General features: G+C 36.6%; 1 protein-coding gene and 1 long non-coding RNA gene across 2 annotated transcripts in view; one reads left to right on the top strand and one right to left on the bottom strand.

Annotated features, from left to right (window-relative positions):
- LOC139959385 (uncharacterized) overlaps positions 1 to 21,665 on the top strand; it is a 74,032-nt gene that overhangs the window by 49,800 nt on the left and 2,567 nt on the right. The window lies entirely within an intron of this gene.
- Positions 1,771 to 7,319, bottom strand: LOC139959735 (suppressor of cytokine signaling 2-like). Its single transcript, XM_071957557.1, has one exon. It carries the CDS (start codon positions 6,530 to 6,532, stop codon positions 5,870 to 5,872), a length of 663 nt encoding a protein of 220 aa, XP_071813658.1. The 5' UTR covers positions 6,533 to 7,319; the 3' UTR covers positions 1,771 to 5,869.

Consider the following 21,665-nt stretch of genomic DNA (forward strand, 5'->3'; position numbering starts at 1 on the left):
AAAAGCTAGTGAGTTTTTTTTTTTTGCTCAACTATTTTTCATTAATTTTGGATATCGAGTTGATTTTATTTAACTTTTTGCTTCTTTTTTTTTGGTCACCCGGTGTTTAAAGCATTATTCGTTAACTTACAAATTAACCTTCACTCGTGATTCAAGCACTTCGTGTCAAAATGGTGAACATCTAGAGCAAAAAAATGCTGCATAATCTATATATTCCTTTCCCTCACTCATATATAATTTTATCGTCTATAGGATAAAATAGATTGCGCTACATTCATGGGGGGTTAATATTGATTAATGATCATGTTGTCTGAACGCGGTTATACTCATAAGACAACCCAATTAGCAGTAGTAAAGCCGTGTTTCAATTACTGTTGTGTTTTCTCTATCTTTAGGGATTCAATTAAGCCGTTTATAATTACGCTATTTATCAAAACTCGTTATAGGACCATCAAAAATATTCTGAAATGTCAACTAAATCAATAATTGACTATCTTGGCAAAAGGAAGTCGAAGTTGAGAACCAAGGATTGACTTATATCTATAATTGCGCGTATATCATTGAAACAAGCCTATCTCTCTCTTGTCTCATTACCGATTTTTTTTTTTTTTGAAATTTTATGGACAAACTATAATTCACATATGTATACGGGTGTTATAAAAGTACCGGGATTAGCATGCCATTTGCACGAGACTTCGCGTTGAAGGGTGTCACTATATTTATTTAAGGGATATTTCTTGGAAAATTGTCACTGCTGTGATTTCAATTACTACACCATGGCATTCTTTCTTTCTGTTTGAAGTAGAAGTCTGACAATGAATTAAATTTAAATGATTTGTCGATGACGTACAAAGAATGCATTGTCAATCTGTATTTCTTTGAATACCGTTGCGTTATTTGCGGGTTACTGCGACACACCTTGAAGGATTCTATTTATTAGCGCGGGAAACCACAATGCAGGGCGGTATCAACGTTGCCCACAAATATGCTAGATAGTCAAAGAAATGGTCACCAGATTGGTCACTGAGGTTCAGATTCTTTACACACATTCTACTGTCACGATGAAACAAGGTTGTCTCTCTTAATATTTCTGTCTATGAACACTGTTCTTTATGTCTGGGGGTAACATAGCGGGAGGGGGAGGGTGGGGGGGGGGGTAGCACCTATAAAGGAAAATACATTTCGAAAGTTTTAGCAATTATCAGCGAGCTAATCATAGGGGTCAATGCTCATGACCTTTAAGTCGCCCAGGTGACCATATTTCGAAGCGAGTCAATGCCAGTATAGCTAATTGACTGACGACAGGGTTCATGGCGGAAGGCTAGGAGAGGGACGGGCTAGAGGAGGGGAGGGGTTAGTCAAGGGAGGGGTAATGGTTCTGTTTGCTCGTCATCTCATATCCAAAGCTTTATACAACAGGGAAACCAATTGCAGGAAAATATACCCATATAAACGATGATTCAGTTCGCGATATTTCAGCGTCATAATATAATGCCAAATCTTATATTTTGTCATTGACTGTATTAAGTCTTGCTATAAGCTACTTGAATGAGTATCGTGCCCCCCCCCCCCCCCCGGTTTTCACAACTATCTGTAGAAGGCGTTGTATACACCAGTAACATCTTTGCATTGTTGTTAATGCGGCTCGCTCGGTTTCTCGTTGTACAGTCTTCTTGAATTCCAAAGCTCTAGACTAAAGTAATATATTTTGCAAATGTTTCAAGAAAAATAATTCAGTTATAATTAAAAAAGAAAAAGAAACCAGTCGAATTACAAATGATCAAATTTGTATTTGATATAAACTAATATATTGGTCTTCTCGGTCAATAAATATTACACAACGGACACGGAATATGCTTCACTAATACAGTATAGTGCATATAGATCTTTTCTCAAATTTACAAACACTGTACATATTTACATTAAATGTTTAAATATAGAATAGGCACACATATTCTCTTTTGTCACCTATAAAACAGGTGCCCATCGTCTCTACTTAACAACGCTTCATTCAACAACAACAAAACAAAACAAAAAAGCCGCCTGACAGAATGAAAAGAGGGACGTGTCACATGACCGATAAGTCCTTTTTTTTATATAGATAAACAGCGCCCGTTGACAACACAAAGAAAGAAAGAAAGAAAAAGAACATTGGGCGATACCACCTTCACAGAAAGGAGGAAATGGATTGTGATATCACAAATGACTTTCATAATGAACAATTAGGGTATGTATGTCTGGTAAAGAAAAAAAATAAAGAACAAAAAAAAATCGCCTAACCAGAAGAATACCACGCTATGTTAACATACAACGTTTAAATAAATACTTGCAAAAACGAACGTATTATAATGAGGATAGAATTGTGTTAATAATGATGAGTAAAATACCGCTGCTGGTTGAGCCGGTCTTTCCCAAACAAGGAACTTTGCCCCCCTGTTCCAATAATCGTGTGCGGTTTTCTTTACCCCCGAGTTCTCGAACAAACAATACAGCTTAGTACTATAGAGTGGTTAGTTATGTGTGCGCATACAATGTATAATCAAATGCTTGGGTGACCTTGCTAACTTCTTGGAAACAGACATTCTAGTTTGATTAATGGCGGCTCTTTCTTTTTACGTGCGTGCATGCTGTGTGTATGCTGTGTGTGATTTTTTTTTTCTTCTTCATCTTTTTGGCTTCGTCATTACTTGTGCGTAGAAAACGAGGTTACACAAATTCAGAGAAAAATGACGGATTGCTTATTATGAATAGAAACATGATTTGTAAATTATTTTGCTTACTTTAACACTTTCATTTCGACATTTTTTACAATTTGCAAATACTGGCGCGGTAACTCTCTCTAAACAAAAATATATATATATATATTTAAAAAAAAAGCAACGTCAAAGTGAAAAATTTCTAACACAAAATGCTGTGTTTTCGTGTTGTCACAACACTCACACCAATACAATGAACAAGGTAAATGATATAACAACCATTTATGGTGACACTACCAAGGAGAGACCGAGTGGTTGAAATCTCACAATTATTGCTCCATTTCTATACCCTCCCCCAAGTCCCCCTTCCCCATCCCATTCTTAAAACCAGTTCCGCAATACCAGGCGGGAAAAAAATGGTCAACAGCTTAAAACATTGTTCTCGAAGTCTTTTTGTTAGCACAGTGACTGATATTTGAAATTTGCTTGAAAGTTAACATTCCTATTTTTTTTCCAACCACCATTTCTGCATAGAAGATGTTGGGGGTGGAGAGGTCTGACCAAGAAATTAACACCCACATCACTTCCAGTTAAATAGTATGTGGCGGTAGCACGATATACACAACCAGTATGACAGAAAGACCCACATTTTCGTACGGACAATAAAAAAAAATTAAAAAATGAGTCCATTTGGTACGAACATACAATATTCATTGCTTCCTTGCCATTATTAAAATTTGCAAATTTAGCCACCGTGTAAAAAAAAAAAAAAAAAAAAAAACATGCTGCAACACTAAGTCCTTTGTATTCTGCAAACAACAAATTTTGTTATTATTCTTTCCTCATTTTGACAGTTATGCTAACTGGGACGGAAATAATGCACTACCTTTCCTTTAAAACGAATTAGTGTTGCAGCAACCCCTACAAAATCTGAAACTATAGTTTGTTGCCTTGGTGATATTTAGTTTTTTTTCTATATTTTTCTTTTCATTCCCCCCCCCCGCCTCGTCTTCTGCCTCTTTCATTTCATTTTTTAAAGGTAAACCAAAACAATGTCTGTAAGCTTTTCCCCCAAGTAGTAATACAGTAGAGATGGTTAAACACTTTAGGAAATAGTCAAAGTAATGTGATTAAACAGAAATTTTGCTAAAAAACCGAACAACTTTGGTTTGTTTGAGTAAATGATGTCTCAGAAAATGTATTAAGAATTCTATAAAGTCTTTGACATTATCTGGCCTCCATAATTGAACAATGGTGGAGAAATGAGGGATAAAAAACTTATCCACTTACCATCCCCTTAACAATGAACAATAGACTTATGTATAAAATTAATAGCTATCATTTACACACATAACAGAGTGGTGACCAAAAATACGTCCAAGGTTCTGCAGTTAAATATCTTACTAGAAATTTATTTCTCAAATCTCTCTCTCTCTCTCTCTCTTTTTCACATCTTTCACATTAATTTGTAAAAACATTAGTTTTGTAAGTTTTGTAAGTTTCATAATTATTTTGGCTGACAATAATTGCACAATATCATGTTTGTCTTTCAAGGCGACAAATGGCGGAATTTTCACCTCTTTAAATTTTAAAAGGGAAAAATAATTTTCACTTTCACTATTCCCTTCCTCGAATTTTCTTCTGTTCGAAAAAAAAAAAAAATTCTGTGAGGTACAACAGCAGAACTTTGGCAAGAACCCACCACTCTCCACAGCCTCTTTTCTAATGAAAAAAAAAATCTTGTTTCTTGGCCTAGGTTTTTCTTTCTTTTTTTTCCTTTAATATAATGACACATCTCAGGGTTTTTTCCACCATACATTGATAAGCAATCACTTAATTTTCATGAGAGGGCATAAAAATTCTGGAATGAACACACAAAGAAGTGGTAGATGAAGTTGTACAGTTAATGGAGTATCCAAAAATATATCCAAACTAACAGATTCTCAACAATAAATACAATACAGTTTTATCATTACAGTAAATTTGGGTGCACAGTAGTACTGGTAACATCCCTCATTGGATCAAGTTCCACCTGTATGATTCTTTCATTTATTTTTTAATGTTCACTAAGGTATGTGAGGTGTTGCTATCAATTTATAATATGAGAAAGACACAAAAAAATATATTTTAAATTGACTATACTGTAGGAATTTTGTTTTACTTACATTGATTTCCATAACTAATATAAGTAACTTAAACTTAGGTATGTGAAATGTAATTTGATAACAAGATAACTGTTTAACCCCCCCCACCACCCCCACCAATAAAAAACCTAATAAATTAATGGAAGAATCTAACTAGGAAAATATGGGACTTGATCCACTTGTTTCTTATTGGGTTTTAAAATATCTCTATCAAATAAGTTAGATTCATTCACATGTAAAATTTTCTGTCATTAATGATCGACACAGATTCAGGTTAAAACAAAAAATGACCAACAAAAAAAGAGCTGGTAATTGAGATTGTTTTAAAGCAGGCAACAGGGTTTACTGAAGCTTCTAGAATTGAGCTTGATTCTTCAGCTGACAAATTGATGACATCATCAACAAAAAAATGTTTAAAAAAAGTTAAAAGAAGCACAAGACACTGCTTTACAATATAAAAGACAGCTAATTTTGTTAGGTCTGAAAACATTCAACATTTTTAGCTTGCATTGCTTGCATTTTCTCTCTTTCTCTCTCTCAAGAGTGAGCCCTGAAAATGAAAATGAGAGGTATAAATTGTTGGATCGATGCTGCATGAAAACATTTTTTTGTTGTTTCATTGAAAACTGAAAAAAAAAAAATGCAAACCCTGAAACCTGCTTAAAAGAGGCCATTAAAGTTAGAGGGGAAAAAAAAAAAAAATGCTCCGATACACCTCAAAACATGATGTGAAAGATATGGTTAAATGAGTGGGTATTCTACCTGATAAATCTCAATACACTCCTACTAAAAACAACAACAAACAGAACACTTAACAGATTTAACACTAGGCCTCCTTTACCTAAGACTTGCCAAGGGCTTCCTCCTTGCATTGACAGATTTTCCAGCCTCACAATCAAAGAAGTTGAAAACAAAGAGATGACAAAACTGGTCCCTGTAAAAAATTCGCCCCACGAGGCCTGGACTCACTGCATCGTCTGCGCTCTCTCTCCCCATCTTCCACACGTACTCCTATCCTGATAGTATTTGCTATAGATCAAAGGGATAATCCATGAGGTAGCTCTTTAGTTTACCCGGTAAGTCTAGAGTTTTTATTTTGCCCTGTTCTTTGAGTTGGCTATTTATGGTGCACCGACATAAATGTTGTAAGGACGGTACATCGGAACGTAGTGGCTTTTTTATGGTGGCATCGGTGTCCTTCCTGCCGGAGGGCTCCAACCAAACGAATTGACCGCTGCCTTTCCGCTGTTTCATTTTGTTAGCGTTCGTGTCTATCTCTGCCTTCGAAAGCTCTATGTAGTGTGTTATGAGTCGTACCACACAGTCGAAAGACGGGGCATTACTTTTGATGGCGTCATCTGAGTCCAGACTAAATTTCCCCTCATCGTATTCGATTCTAACACTCGTCGTCCCTCTCGGCGTTTTAACACTTAAGGAGAACAAGTAGTTAGCGTCCGAACTGTCGCGAACTAAAAAAGTCCCGTTGTCGGCTTCACGGAGCTTTCTTTTAGCGTCCTTGTACGTCATGGCACCGTGGTACCATCCTGAGGTATACAACGTGTTCAAAGCTGAACACAATCTGTCCATGTCTTCTTGGCTGCTTCGCCCAGACCCCGACGCACCTTCTACGACAGTTCGGACATTGCCCCGAGCATCAACACTCATTTCCCGGGGAGGCATGTGGAAAATCATTAACGTCCCAGACAAAATTAACAGAGCACATCCACCGTACCCAGATCGCACAAGTAGACCGAACAATGTGTTTAGTAGTTGTTTGCCTGAAGCAGTCAATAAGGTAATGTTAGCTTTTCCGACAAATTTGCCATGAACAAAATTTGTATGCAAAACGTCATTGATGGTAAATCAAAACGATGCCCTTACTAGCTTAGTATCCTATTCATAACATGAACTATACGGGCTAGACTGTTAGGTCTGATCGAAGGAGTATACGGGCAAGGATGTAACTTACGTAGCAACTAACCGACCGTTGAAATACTCGTTGTAAATTCTGAAGTTTGAGAAATTCCCTTTAAAAAAAGAAATTTTGAATTCCAATTGGAAGGAATATATCGATCGAGAACGAGAATGGTACTAGTGCTGGCAATAGTTCAACGTAGGCAGTCGTTGGAACTCCACATTCAGAAGTGAGTAAAATATACTGCTACACTGTAAAAGTGTAAACAGAAACACACTAACTGGATAGGCTACTCAAAGCTCTACACATGAAACCACAGTACCTATTCAATACTATGGAAGCTTCGATCGTCGAACATAAGCATGTAGCAAACTTCAACGAGATGTACCTTCAAGTAAATCTGAAAATCCTCAAAAAATACATTTTATATGTATTCCTATTGTAGTACGGTTTTGTTGGACTGTGTCTTTGTGTGGTCTCACATCCGCTGTCTTCTCGAAAATGAACGAGAAATACAGGTAACTTGCGGTACGCCTACGGTGCGACACACTCACACAATACACTAAAGAAGAGGACTGTGTGCGGTTAGTTTCTCTAGGAACTGTGTGACTAAACCGGCAAATCAAGCTCCGCCTATTATGAATAAACATTAGTTCCAGAAAAGGCTTCTTGATTAATTTACTAGGGATTTTTGTTTTATGTAAGACGTTGTTTGTTCTTCTATAAGTTATTTATGATACCAGTGAGTTTAAAATAATTTTTTACTGCTGTTATAAAATAATGTTGTGTTCTGAAAATGCTTTACAAATTACATAATAAGAATATTGTAATATAAAAAAAATTAACAATATCTGTGTAGTAAGTTCGATCTTCTAAATCGTAGTCTGCTTGCAAATGAATCTTATTAAATCGGGATTTTCCCAGTAACTATTTACATATGCAACATACTACCGAGAATTGCCAGGTCATAATGTATTGATCCCTGTTCCAGCTAGAACTCCCCTAAGGGGTGATCAAGCATAACGATTTTTGAACAGGGAAAAATGACGGCCAGTTTTTTATTCAAGGATAGAAGAAAACCTTGCACATTTTTTCTTCGAAAGGATAATTGCAGCAAATGAATTACACAGTCGTGTTGAGTTCTGGACGTTACACGTATTAGAGTTTACGAAGTGGCAATGATGTATATATTATGAAAACAGCACGTTTAAACGTCTTGATATGTAATGTACACAACACTTATTTGCCTCGCTTCGGGTTTGTATGATAGTTGAAAACGATTAAGTCATTTATTAAATGTCTTAAGTTCTTAACACCGATTATAAGTTTTGAAAAATCGCAAAAAATGGTATTACGTAAGCCCATGCAAACCACAACGATGAGAGATAAAAAATATCAGCATGATTATTTTTCTCCCTGTTATTTTTTTTTCGTTATCCAAATTCGGAGATTGCATAGATGGTTGTAGAATTATGATCAGGAATATGTGTGGCCGATGCGCGCAAAATGTGAATCTAGAAATTATCTAGACAAAAGGAACCAACATGATTTCGAAATTTAAATGTTACAGCAACCTTACCGAATTTGACCCGATTCTCAGAACACGTGCCCTCCGTTTTCATGACAATTGCCGTGTGCGAATAATGACAACATTACACCTAGCATAAGATCACAGCGGTTTCCGTGAAAAGAACACACCCTTCATGTGATTGATCGGTTCTATTTGCAGCAATCCAAATCAAATTTGCACTTTCATTGTAGACGGTAAGGCATATTGATACTCTTCTTTGGTGGACGGTAATAAAAGACAAAGAAACAATGGAAAGTATCTCTTGACGTAGCACCGCCTCAATTATTTAGCATGGCTGTTAATTCAGGCAAGAACAAGGGTGCATGTGACTTTACGAAACAACGCACCTGTCATACTTGAATTTTAAAAGAGGGCGACATTACTCTTTAGAATTATTCAGCTGTATCTATTTGTACCTGAGTGCTACTATAGCTATCGTTAGTGGATCTGTGTAGTGTGACCGGTAGAATCCAGCGTGAACAAAGCATACCGCGCAATAAACTTTCACTCATTTCAATAGACTTTGATAAAGAAAAGAAAAGAGTTATAAGTAAAAATAAAATATTTCCATGTATCAATTTTATATGAATTGTCCAATCATTTTCTCATCAATATAATTGGTAAAGTTACCTTTCATCATACTAAGGCCTACACACATTAATTAACACCATGTCACCCAGTTGATTGCTATTTGTTTTATACCAGCAGTTTCGTAATTATTTCAATCATCGTAAAGAACAGCAAGAACGGCTGTTTGTGTAGTCAGTCCATCGATGACATCACAGAGTATTGCGCAATACACACACACAGATTAAGTCATTATAACCTGAAATACTTAAATACATCAGCATAATACAAGCTATATTATGGAGGGATAAGTTCAAGGTTCTAGGTATTATGTTGTAAATACTTATCAATCTAACTATCTAAGGAAAAGGTTGGATTTCGGCTTGTATAGGCCTCTATACTGATTGACATGCACAACCGACAAAACTTTATCCGGTTATATACACAGGTCGTCTTTATAACAAAAGGGCGCTTTTAGTACTAAGAAGAAGTATGGAGAAAGGGGGTATTCTTTAATATAAACAAAAATGCATCATGGGATGACCTTCAACACTATTTGTCTACATAAAAAAAATAAAAAAAAAGACTTGCTTGGATTTTCCGGTTTCAGGAGTTTTAGGACTGCAAGTTTGTGAGTAATCATCGTGAAACCCCTGGCACGTGACCGTTCTTAGGTGAGAGTGGGAGTTTAACTTTGACTCATACATCCTTACCTTTTTCACTGTAAGGCCGTTATAAGTCTGAACACTATACACGTGTGTGTGTGTTACAGGGAAATCCCTGTATAGTATACAAATATTATAATATATATATATATATATATATATATATATATATATATATATATATATACATATATATATATATGTATATGTAAATGTAAATATGGATATAAATATACATAAATTACGTGTGTGTGTTACAGGAATCCCTGTAGTTAACCAGGATATACTGGTATGCACAATCCGAGTATTAGTAACGCTGAACAAAATATAGTGTAAAACATTTCCTTATTTTGGGAGTAATTATTTGTGTTTTATCATTTTTTTTTTGGGCGGGGGGGGGGTCTTCCTCGTTTAATTCTTCTTCTTTTTTCTTCACTCTTGATATTGATATTCAATTGATACTCATCAAATACAAATAACTTTTCAACTAACAATTCTAAAAAGGCCGCGGCTTTATTTCACCTTACCCTAGTCAGTTTTACTTCATCGATTCTTAGAACGGTGCACGTGTTATAACATTGTGCTCGTCCATTCCCATTGTATACCATTACATTGAAATACCACAATAAGAGGTGGCGAAGCAAAGGGTCATCGTTGAGAAATGTGATCTCAAGTTTTATGGAGAACTTCGTGCAGCGATACAGCAGAGGCTCGGGCAAAACAGAAAATAAAAGAAAAGAAATAATATACAATGACAAACGTTTCTAAGAATACTGGTTATGGAATAAACGGAAAGATTGCATATCAAGAGAATTTAATTCCCGCGAAATGATTAGCCTATGGTATTGTGATCTGCTGTATGATAATGAACTTTGATATTTTAATATGTGTATCAAGGTATAGGGTCGAGTCAGTTCTCTGTGTAATCTGCAAAAAAATCCGGCTATTTTTGCCTCGAAAATTTGAGCGATCCTCCCAGAATGTCTTGGTTCAGAGCGGTTACCTGCTGCATGCAATGTACACACATTATACAAAAGGGTGTGAAAATCGTATAAATATCCGATCATGAGACACTGTATATGCATTAACAAACGACGAGTTATATCATTTTTATAATCTTTAAACTCAAACTTGATCGTGATTATTGGTCCACCGCTGGAAAACCCCGCCTGAAATAGGCCCTGCAGTAATCTTTATCGTTTTGTGTTTATTTTATTTTTTATTTCATTTTCTCGGAAATATGATTTAAGAAAACATCTTAAGATTTAGATTACAGGAAATAGAACCTTAAGAGTCAAAAGTAAGGCCGGAAAAATAATAATTTCAAGAAACAAAACTTAAAACAAATAAGAAGCAAGAAACTGCATCTTCAAGATTCCAAGCTTATCATCACAACGACCGGGAGTATATCCATCAGGAATCTGTCACTGTATACAGTCCAATCTCAGATCGAGTAATTGTAACCAAACCTATAGGTGTCGTACTTCACATTGACTTACACACTATAAACTCTTTTTAGCCTTTGAAGAAGATCCTGCCAGGATCGAAACGTCAGGCCAACTCACTTTTACACACTATAAATTCGTCACTTTCTAAGGCCGATAGAGCATAGATAGAAGTTTTCAACATGTCATGTCCTAACCCACCATAGTATGTTCATAGCTGCTGGCTTGGGCTATCACAACACATTCAACTTTTGCCATCATGATCGTTTAGATTCTGAGCTAGAAGAGCTCAAAGTTTAGCATTGGGCTCCTCAACCCATCTGCCAGCTCTAGCTGCAGTATCTTCTTGTGTCACCCAAGAGTTTCTAAAATGCATTTAAATCGCCTTCAACCTTCAGATTTTTAAACCATCAGTAGTTTATTTCGTCATCTTGAACATGCAAGCATGAAAAGGTATATGGTAATGACTCAGAAAATGTTAAAATAATCAATACAGTTTAGGTCACTTTAAGGCTATATTACCTCACTATATAGACGGACGTACACTACTCTATTTGTGGTATAATACCCTACAGTATGAAATACCCCCCCCCTCCCCGTTTTCGAAAGAAAATGAGGGCGATATTGAAGAACTTAGCATGCATAGACTCCGGATGTGTGACCTGATTAATTCACTTTGGCTTCGGCTTTGAGTACAACGTTTCTGTATATGCTGCCGCTGCCGAGTTGGACGAATCTAACCGTAATAGTAATTAGCGACTTTGCGATCCGCGTTATAGTCACTGCCCCCTCAAAGACCCCTACAAAGGCTTTAGTGACCCCAAGGACAGACCCACTTTATAACTTCCTTCATTCCGGCCCTCCATACAAGTTCCTCCCCTTACCTAAATCAGTGGGTGCAAATTTTGAACCCTCACCCCCTTCCCCCTTCACTGAATGTTTAAAAGTCGTGTCTACATGTGATTTAGATGTATATATCTGTGATAGAATAATATAGCCTATACTTGCAGGCTCCAGAATATGAAACATTTCTCCTCTCGCTGCTTTTTCTTTATATTTTCATGGCGGAATGTTAACATTGATTGCAGTATAACTATACTGTTAACACCATGAATAGGTTAGAATTCAGCATTTGTTAAAAATCTCATATCCACCATCAATTGCAGAAAATAAATTTTGTAAGCAAAAATTGGAGCATGGGTCACGAATCGATGGTGTGATATTCAAGTCAGTCAAGTAGTCTTCAGCCTTAAATCGTTAATATCTCCAAAAATGGAATAAGATTTTTATCTTGTACAAGCTGTTTAGGGAAGTTGTTCAGTTGTTCCGTCAGTATTTTATGACGTTCATTCTGCATAGTATGCGTATGACGTGTTCGTATAACACCATAGTAGGCATGTCATGTGTAAGTAACTTCCGGTTTGTAGAATACACATTCCGCGTTGGAATAAACACAGGAAAAAGGGTGCCCTTCTTGGAACCACTCTATACACATACATGTTATAAAGCGACTTTTCCTTCACAGAAAATACGGCGGACTAATATTCCATATTCCATTGCATACAAATATATGCAAATATATTTAAATATGTAAATATATCATTACTACCGTCTTACTCTCGAAGAATACAATTTCTTGGGAGCATGGAGTTCGACCTCCGTCCTCCCCTCGCCTCACCCCGTCTGACACTGATATATAAATATTGTAGTCTTTATGCTTCAGGTTCGTAAGTCCTTATGCTTCAGGTTCGTACGGCCTCTTGAACAAGTATCTTTGAAATATTTCTCTGCCTATAGACAAAGAGGGAGGTACGCCGGACCTACGCTGTAAAATTACCCTAAACATTGATATAACCAATCTATACCCGTTATATATATATAGGCATATATATATATATATATATATATATATATATATATATATATATATATATATATACCAAAAATGGGAATGAAAGAGAAATATCACCGATGCGTACACTGCCTTGGTAGTGTGTTCAATTGGCACAGATTCAACCATTATAGAAAGTGCAATTCGTTAAAATAATACAATCAAGATTTTTTTCCTTTGTTCGTGGGTTTCCTTTGTTACATATCTGTGACGAGTCTGTAGAACGATTTCTGGATTGATCAGCATAAGCTACAAACTCCATCCGTAAACACACCATGGTGTGCCGGCTTTTTTGCCGTGGCATAATTAATTGCCATAATGCCTTCTTGCAGTGGTACCAAAATGAGTAAACTTGTATGCATAGAGCCTATTATTATTTTAACATTTTATGGATCTATTTTTCTTTATTTGAAATTATAATATTCTTTATCTCGATTAATAAAGTCACTTGTATGCAGATGTTCGGGTTTTCATGAAGTTCATTAGTGGCATTTACAAACAAAGATATTAAAAAAAATATATGTAAAACTATACATACGTGTGTCAGTTTGCAGATATTGTGCTCTCCATCCTATATATTGAACGATATACTGGCATCTTAAAGTTTACAACAAAATGACTGTACTATTACAGTTTCTTTGCGATGCCCAAATTTAATTACAAACACACACACACACGCACATACAAACAAAACACAAAATGAATGATTCTGCTATTGGATTTTGTCAAGTTTCGCTCATGTTGTCTTACACGTATACACAGAACTTTGTTAATGGACGAGATACTATATTACGCACCTTATAATCCGACACGGGGCATGCGCAAGCGATAGGATGAAAGAGATGAAAGTTACTGCCGGAGTCAAAGTCATTGCCACCGGGCTCAAAAGTGGGGCAATATGTATATATATATATATATATATATATATATATATATATATATATATATTTATATTTATATATATATATATTTATGTGTGTTTGTGTAATGACTTTTCCGCCTTTCTTGAACCCATTGTCCGTGAACTTGACGTGATGCGATATTTGTGTAGACTCATATGATATAAGAAATTACTTTATATTTAAACACGTGACTTCCTTTTTTGCAGTTTCAATGCATCCTTAGATGCATGTTATTAATCACGTAGACACTCGTATGACCGTCTGCGTGTAGCCGGTATTTATACTTAATTGGGCCTACTGTGACACGGTTAGTTGGCGCGGACGTCTGTAGTATGAAAGGGCATAATTTGAAGCCATCTAAGGCAAACGTATAGGCCGTGCCTGGCGTTGCGCTATCCGATTTCAAGTCGGCGCTATAAATCTCGTACTGGCAAGGCTTCTTGCTTTAAATGTATATGTATGCTGAAACCGGGTCACAGTTTCCGTATCAAACAATCTTTGTAAAGCATCGTAGAAAGTTTCTAAAATGTTACCGTTGGTTTTCTCTTACTAGTAATTCACCTCATTTCTTTTGATTTCTTTTAATTCATTGGAAAACTTTTTACTGCACCGTATTGACCTCACGTTTGTGGTAACTTGACCAACTATATATATATATATATATATATATATATATATATATATATATATATATATATATATATACCCCTGGCATCGAAACTGTGACTGTGTGATCACCGTCAGGTGTGTTTCACGATTCCCCTTAGAGGAGAACAGAATGCTACATACACTGGCGGATCCAAGGGGGGCCATGCCCCCCCCCCCAAAGGTGAGCCAAAAAGTGTTTCCGAACATCCGCTAAATCATATGATTGGAAATTAAAAAAATCGTGAGGAATAGCAGTGGTAGACTAGTCTAAACCTTTTCGTTTTCTGGTTTAAAATTAAATGCAGAGCTCCCAACTGACCCGCAATGCGCATTCTAACACCCAAACCCGCTGACCCGCACAAGCGTCCGAAAAAACCGCATTGTAATTGTCAAATATACATAAAAAAATTTGCATCAAATTTTGACTTAGCAACCATCATTTCTTTAGCATTTAGCATAATAGAGTATAAAACCTCCTTTACAGCATCATTTGAACCTCAAATTAGCCTATATTTCTTTTCATTGGGGCGAGCAGCGAACATTTTCATGCCACGGGAAAGAATGAATTATCACCTACTATTCAATTTATTGCTGTTACACACAAAAAAATGCATATTTCTCAGAAAATTTTGGTGACAAAAGCCTTTCTAAGTGCCACCATTTTACATGTAGGCATCACCAGGATTCCAAAAAATTCAAAAGGGGAGGGGGTGTCCCCTCCCCTTTTGAATTTATACCCCTCCCCCAGGACGGCGATTCGTGGCATGGACCAGCATTTGCCTTCTCAAGAGTTGGGAGCTATGTAAATGTATGAGCATGAGGATTTACAGTTTAACACCATTTTGCAGTTACAGGCTGGTTGTAAGAAATTTATAACCTATGAGAAATAAAATTTCTTGAGAAAGATGATCCCAACTTTGTTTTATAAATATTTTAGAAAATTACACCTGGGAAACATTGTTTTTAGAAGTAAATTAACATCACCATTGTACACTTTTGTCGCACCAAATTGCATTTGAGGGCATTCAGCAATAGAAAATTTTCCAAAGGGGAGGGGGGCACCCCCTCCCCTTAGACCCCTCCCCCATATCACTCTAATGCCACTTTGGCCCCTCCCAAACAAAGGCCCCTGGATCCGCCAGTGGCTACATATGATCTTAGCCAACAGGCCGACAAGCGTTAATTCGAATCTTGAATTCATGTTTTTCTTCACGACTTAAAGAGAGAAAATCCGCAGTCGCCAGACACTTGTTCTCGTATAAATATTTATCACAGGCAAAGTGAGTCATGTTTTGAACTGCAGTGTTATGGGAGTAAGTGTCTCATAAAGTGCAGAATGTCTACCAAAATGAACGCCAAAAAAGCCTAAGTTTTCACCACAAAATTAACTTGACATGAGTTTGCTTGTCATTTTCAGCCTGAGCAAACATGATGAGACTCATCACTGCGGTATGCTGTTACCATAAAATCCACTACGGCCGAGTCTGTCGGTTTATACACACATGTCGTTCGGTCATGTTATGACAACAATATATGGAATACCGATATGTAAATTGCTTAACAACCAAGCTGAATCCTTACTGACATTTCTAAAAGAAAACAAAACAAGACCTATTGCTCAACACTAATCATAAGTTGTTTAGTGGGCGACTTCGCTTTACCATATGTTTGGATGTTTTCATTAACTCGGGTAATAGTTAAGTTGAAAAAAAACTTCTCCATAGCAACCACATTCCCGCTCTCTAAGGTCATGATCGTCTGCCAGGAATGAATTCATCCTACGCACGTTACACATATAGTGGGAACTTGTCTGTTATACTCATACACAACCAAAACCCTGCAGTCCGTGTCCCTTTTGGACAGTTCACTGAATCATTTAGGTTAATGCCAATCAAGTTTCCTACTGCGCAATTCATATTTTTCCAAGAAAAATTATTAAGCCATCTTAATGTTTTCACAAAGAGACTGTGAAAGCTGTATACCAATCTTGGCAGGTTTGGTGCAAGCAATCCCACCAGGTAAATTCCTGTCGTATTTCTCAGTAGATCTATAAAGCTATGCACCTGTACAACCCGTTCGCTTAAAAAAGTATGACGACATCATTACTATGGAAACGTCGTACGTGTCATCGAAGGCCTCTTATGTGGAATTACCCGCTAGTTAAGTACATACGGGAAGTAAAGGATAGCCTATACACATAAAATCAATTGAAAGTGCGGTGCATTTTGTGGAATATAGTTCCAAGAAATCGCGGTCCCTGAGGTTGAACGATGTGAGATATAATTCAATATATTATATTGCCAGCAGTTTGGACAGAGTCATTCACATACATACAATCTCTATAAAAGCGTGTTTTCGTGAATGCTCCTACGCATGCGCTAATCGTAGCCAGGTCAAAATGATAACTATATAAATAGACAAGCACGTAAAACATATATTTGACATATTGTGCGGGGCATATGATTATACGAAAATAAAGGAGAAGGTTATATACTTAGCGTTTCTTATTTCTCGGTGAAATGAATTATTGTTTAGCTACAACATTGTGTCCATCCAGTTACAAATAACAAACAGTATATGTTTAGTTTGTATATATAGACTGACAAGGCATTTTGGTTATTTGCAGCCTGTGCCAGAGCAAATGGTAACACATGGTATGTCCACTTAAGAATAAAATAAAAAATATCATCGGCCGAATGTATTTTAGTTAAGTGTGTAGATATGCGTGTGTGTCTGGCGGAATGGGGGAGGGGTAAGTTCCTCGCACGAAACCACTTTGGAAATACCAATGTAATCATATTATTGCCCATACAGAAAGGTCTTAATGTTGCTCCGGCAATGTTTAAATAATATTAACCCCACCTCTTTATATTTGGTGAACCAATATTTACAGACTGGTGTCTCCAGTGCCCTCCCGCACATGCTTTCCCCCGTACGAGAACTACGGTACTGCTGAATGTCCATACGTCCATAATTTCTTTGTACAATGCAATTTAACCGATTATATAGTCTCGATTGCCAGATGTATACTAAGAGACATATGCATAATGTTATTTCGCATCGTAAATACCATTCCACACTGTAGTTGCACGAATAGAGTTTTACGATATTTGTGGTTGCGACACATGCTTATTTTGATAAATTTCTGCTGGCCAGCGAGATTGACTTTCTGACAATTTACCGCTTTTCGCGGTGAGACGACGTTTCAAAAAGGTATTAAAATACATTAGTTTTTTTCAACTTTGCTTGTCGGAATGTTTTGACTATTAGTTTTGCGGAGAGTTCCCATAGTAAACCATTTAATAGAATGCCTTATATTTATTTAGTTCAGTAGGTATATTTGTCCCACTGCAGGGTTTCGAGGAGCCTATAGCATCCACTGATCCAACAGCCGAAGCGGAAGTAATTCGCTCACGTAGAAATACCCGTATGTGGGAATTTCCCCCTCGATTACAATTATTTTGTGTGTGGATATTTTCCTTTGTTCGTTACTACGAAAAAAAAAAACAACCGAACGCAACGTCGTTTTGCCTTGAAAAATAGGTAGAGCATATATCTTACTTGTCAATTAATGTGAAAACACCTATATAAAAGGGAGCATAAAATTAACGTAGCCTATATCCACAGTGTAAAATTTGTATAGACTCATGTCTGTAGAACGAGGGTATACTTTTCCAAGTATAATGAAAGAAAGAAAAAATGTTATTGTATACCGTAACAGTCAGCGCCAGTAAATATTAAAGTCGCTTATCTCTTTTGGCGAAAATGGATATACATAACCGTTATTTAAGTATTTACATAGGCTTAGGTTACTACTTTGGCCATGATTGCTGTACTCTTTAATTTCAGCAACGTGGGAATTTTGTTCTATGATAATCCTAAAAAATTGAAAAAAAGGGGAAAAACGCAACTAATTGTTTTGTTGCTTGGGAACGGAAACCATACATACCAATTATCAGGGGACGGTTAGTTTACAATAAGCTGTTAATCGAGTGTCTACCGTGTATGTTAAACCCTGTGGGACTATAATATACCATATTAATTATATACGAGTATATAAATTCGAATATGTACACGTTTATCTTAGCAGCCAATCAGAAGGCCGATTTATATGGTTGTATTAAAATCGAAAAAACGCATATTAATTCGAATTGATACAGTCACGTATTAATTCCATTATATCCATGTATTAAATGAGGTATATTCGAATCAATACGTGTATACATATATTCGAATTAATGCAACCACTGCAGATCATTTCTGATTGGCTGGTAATATATACGTGTAAATATTCGATATATTACACGTATATTTTCGAATTCATACGCGTATATAATATGATATATATTTTTCTCACAAGGCCTATAAACGTGAGGTTTATCGCAGGATAATGCACGAAGGGGGGGGGGGGGTATAACTCAAGCGATGTACGGGGCCGTATAGGCAAAGTTCATCCAGCGATAGGATCATAACCCCGCGAGTCCATTATTCTGCGATAAACGCACGGTAGACCGTTGATTAACCCTGTTCGTTCATGCAAAGCATTAAATAAACATTAATGTTCATTTCAGAATGTTACAATGCAATACAAACTTTAAGAGAAACAATAACATCAATTGTCTCGGACGGGTATTCCACGATTTTATTGACTTTTATCATATATAGTTAAAAGTCTCAAATAATGTTAATACGCAAATGATATAATAAGAATGGCAATAATTAGGCTATGGATACGTTGAACAACACTACGTTGTACAGCATTACGATCTGACGCAAGGGTATATACTGCGCCTGCGTCCAGTGGGCATAGCAACACGAACAGGGAATTGACTTAACGGTCACTGTGTACGACAGATACGTACTTAGTACACCGCACTACATACTTTGCTAATATATATAATTTTGGTCGTCATCAAATGTGAACAATTCCATATGGAACGTTCTTAAACAAGCACTTGACTTTCGTAGTACAATGGCTTTAACATTCTGATCGGGCGAAAACATTACTTCTTTTAAAGAATGACGTTTACTTTTCCTTGAAAGGTGCATTTCTTGAATACGTTTTGCTGCTGTATATCCGATCAGTAATGGCATGCCTAGGCCTATCATGCAGTTATAGACGTGTTAATATCGACGGTGTTTTGACATTGGCTAGTGCACTATGGTGTGTATTTGTCTTTTGTTGGTTCGACTCCTAGGATCGTTGCTCTCAGGACATTTGAACATTTGAATATTTTGTTTATTCGAAGTATCCAATAGCTTCTAATACTATTATTTATATTTTGTTTCAATGGCCGGCCGCTTAAACGCCATTATATTAATAACATTTATAGGTTAAATCGAGGTTATCGATGTTACTCGCCCCCTACGGTATATATACTTCAGAGGCTGCAGATAGCCAGCTTTCTAGGAAATTCTGGTGATCAATTGGTCAAAGGGGGTATTTACACGGAGGGGCTATAATTGTCATACCATATACTTGATCTGGTTCGTTTCACAGAAGTTTTGTGATTGGCTTGAGTTTGAATTAGTTAAGGCAGCTAGCTGGGATTAGGTTCAAGCTTGTCGAGATACTTCTCTGTTTGTTGTTTTGTTTTTGTTTTGCAACTTATATAGTAATCCGTCGGTGAGTTTACCGTGGATTATCCGTAGGTTAATGCACGCGCGGTCAGCTGACGATAACGGGCCAATCAGATTCGAGAATTTTGAACAAGTATATAAATGAAACAAACAATATGGTACAATAGTAAAATAATCAAATTTACATGACTATTTGCATATAGGCTTTAAGATACTACAATATAGCAGTATTCCCTTCGTTACATGACTGACTTTGGATTGGAAGAAACAGAAACCTCAACAGATCTGTTCTCACTGATGCATGGTAGACGAGCTTTGTACTTATATATTTCTTGCTTGCAACTGCAGGAAATCAAAACTAGAAGCAAGAGTAAAACCGAATTTGTGAGCTCTGTTTTCAACGGAATCTTCTTTGAGCTCAGTGTTTAATACCAAAACTAACTTTAATTTCTTTTGTTCTGAAGGGATATTATTGATTTATATGTTACACATTCATGGCAATGTGGAAGATGCAATATCATAAACTCATGGAAGCAAAATACACTCCAATCACTTCCATACTTTGAATTTGTTCCAAGGGATTGTGGCCCTGGGCAGGGATACAAAGGGGGTGGGGCACAAATTAATGAATTTTTAGGAAGTTTGAAAGGAAGCTATACCGGTATGACATCTTCTATAGAGCTTCAACACAATCAAGGAAGCAACAGAACATATAACTCACATTGCATATTAGTATAATTTGTTCAGCACACTCGCCAATGAAAACACATGAGTGGAGTTTATACTGCAGGCCGGTATAATACCAGATGAGTATCAGGTTTGTTTAACCGTTTTAGATATCATCAATTGACTATTTGAAAATTGATTGTCTCAGTGATTTATGACACATATAGATCTAAGGAAATTCACATTTTTTCTTGTACCCAAGTTTGAGCTAGCAAATCCGCTCTGCCACCAACCATCCACCTCTTATCCCACCCCCCCCCCACCCCTCTCCTTTCTCATCACCCGTTCGCCAGTATCGACTTCGCCAATAAAAATTCCTTAGTTATCTGTAAATCAGCGAAAGCAGGCTAACAATGAAATGATACATACCCCGTTTGTCCCAGTACAATTTTCAGAAACAAACACACACATTAGAATTTAAGGCTTGGTCGATCGCACCAGTCGGGGTATGGTCACGTGCTCTTTTTGCGTTCGTATTTGTGTTATCATCAAAATGAAACATCAATCAAAAGCGAGCGTTCACACATTTTACTCATTTAGAACATTATACCATCTGCGCGTATAGCGGAGGTGATCACCTTATTGAGCGCCGTTTGTGACAATCATCAAATCAATCAGGCTGATAATTCAATCGAGCGGTATATTTAACAGCAGGCTTTTATACGCCATTTTTTCTTGACAATGACACCATGTCTTAATGATTACTCAATTAAGATCACGATATGCTATATATCATTATCATAAGTGACCTGCACCCACTTATAATAGATCACCATATAGATGAACACACGTTAATTGCCTGCAGAGGGAAGTATGCGGGATTATGTTAGGTTTAAAGAAAATAATATTATCAAATCCTCTTTTGGGTAAAGTATACAAGAAAATATATATTTTCTTATTTCCAAATGGAGTTATA

The sequence above is a fragment of the Apostichopus japonicus genome, chromosome 19, assembly GCF_037975245.1.
Source record: "Apostichopus japonicus isolate 1M-3 chromosome 19, ASM3797524v1, whole genome shotgun sequence".
In the NCBI taxonomy this organism is placed as follows: Eukaryota; Metazoa; Echinodermata; class Holothuroidea; order Aspidochirotida; family Stichopodidae; genus Apostichopus; species Apostichopus japonicus.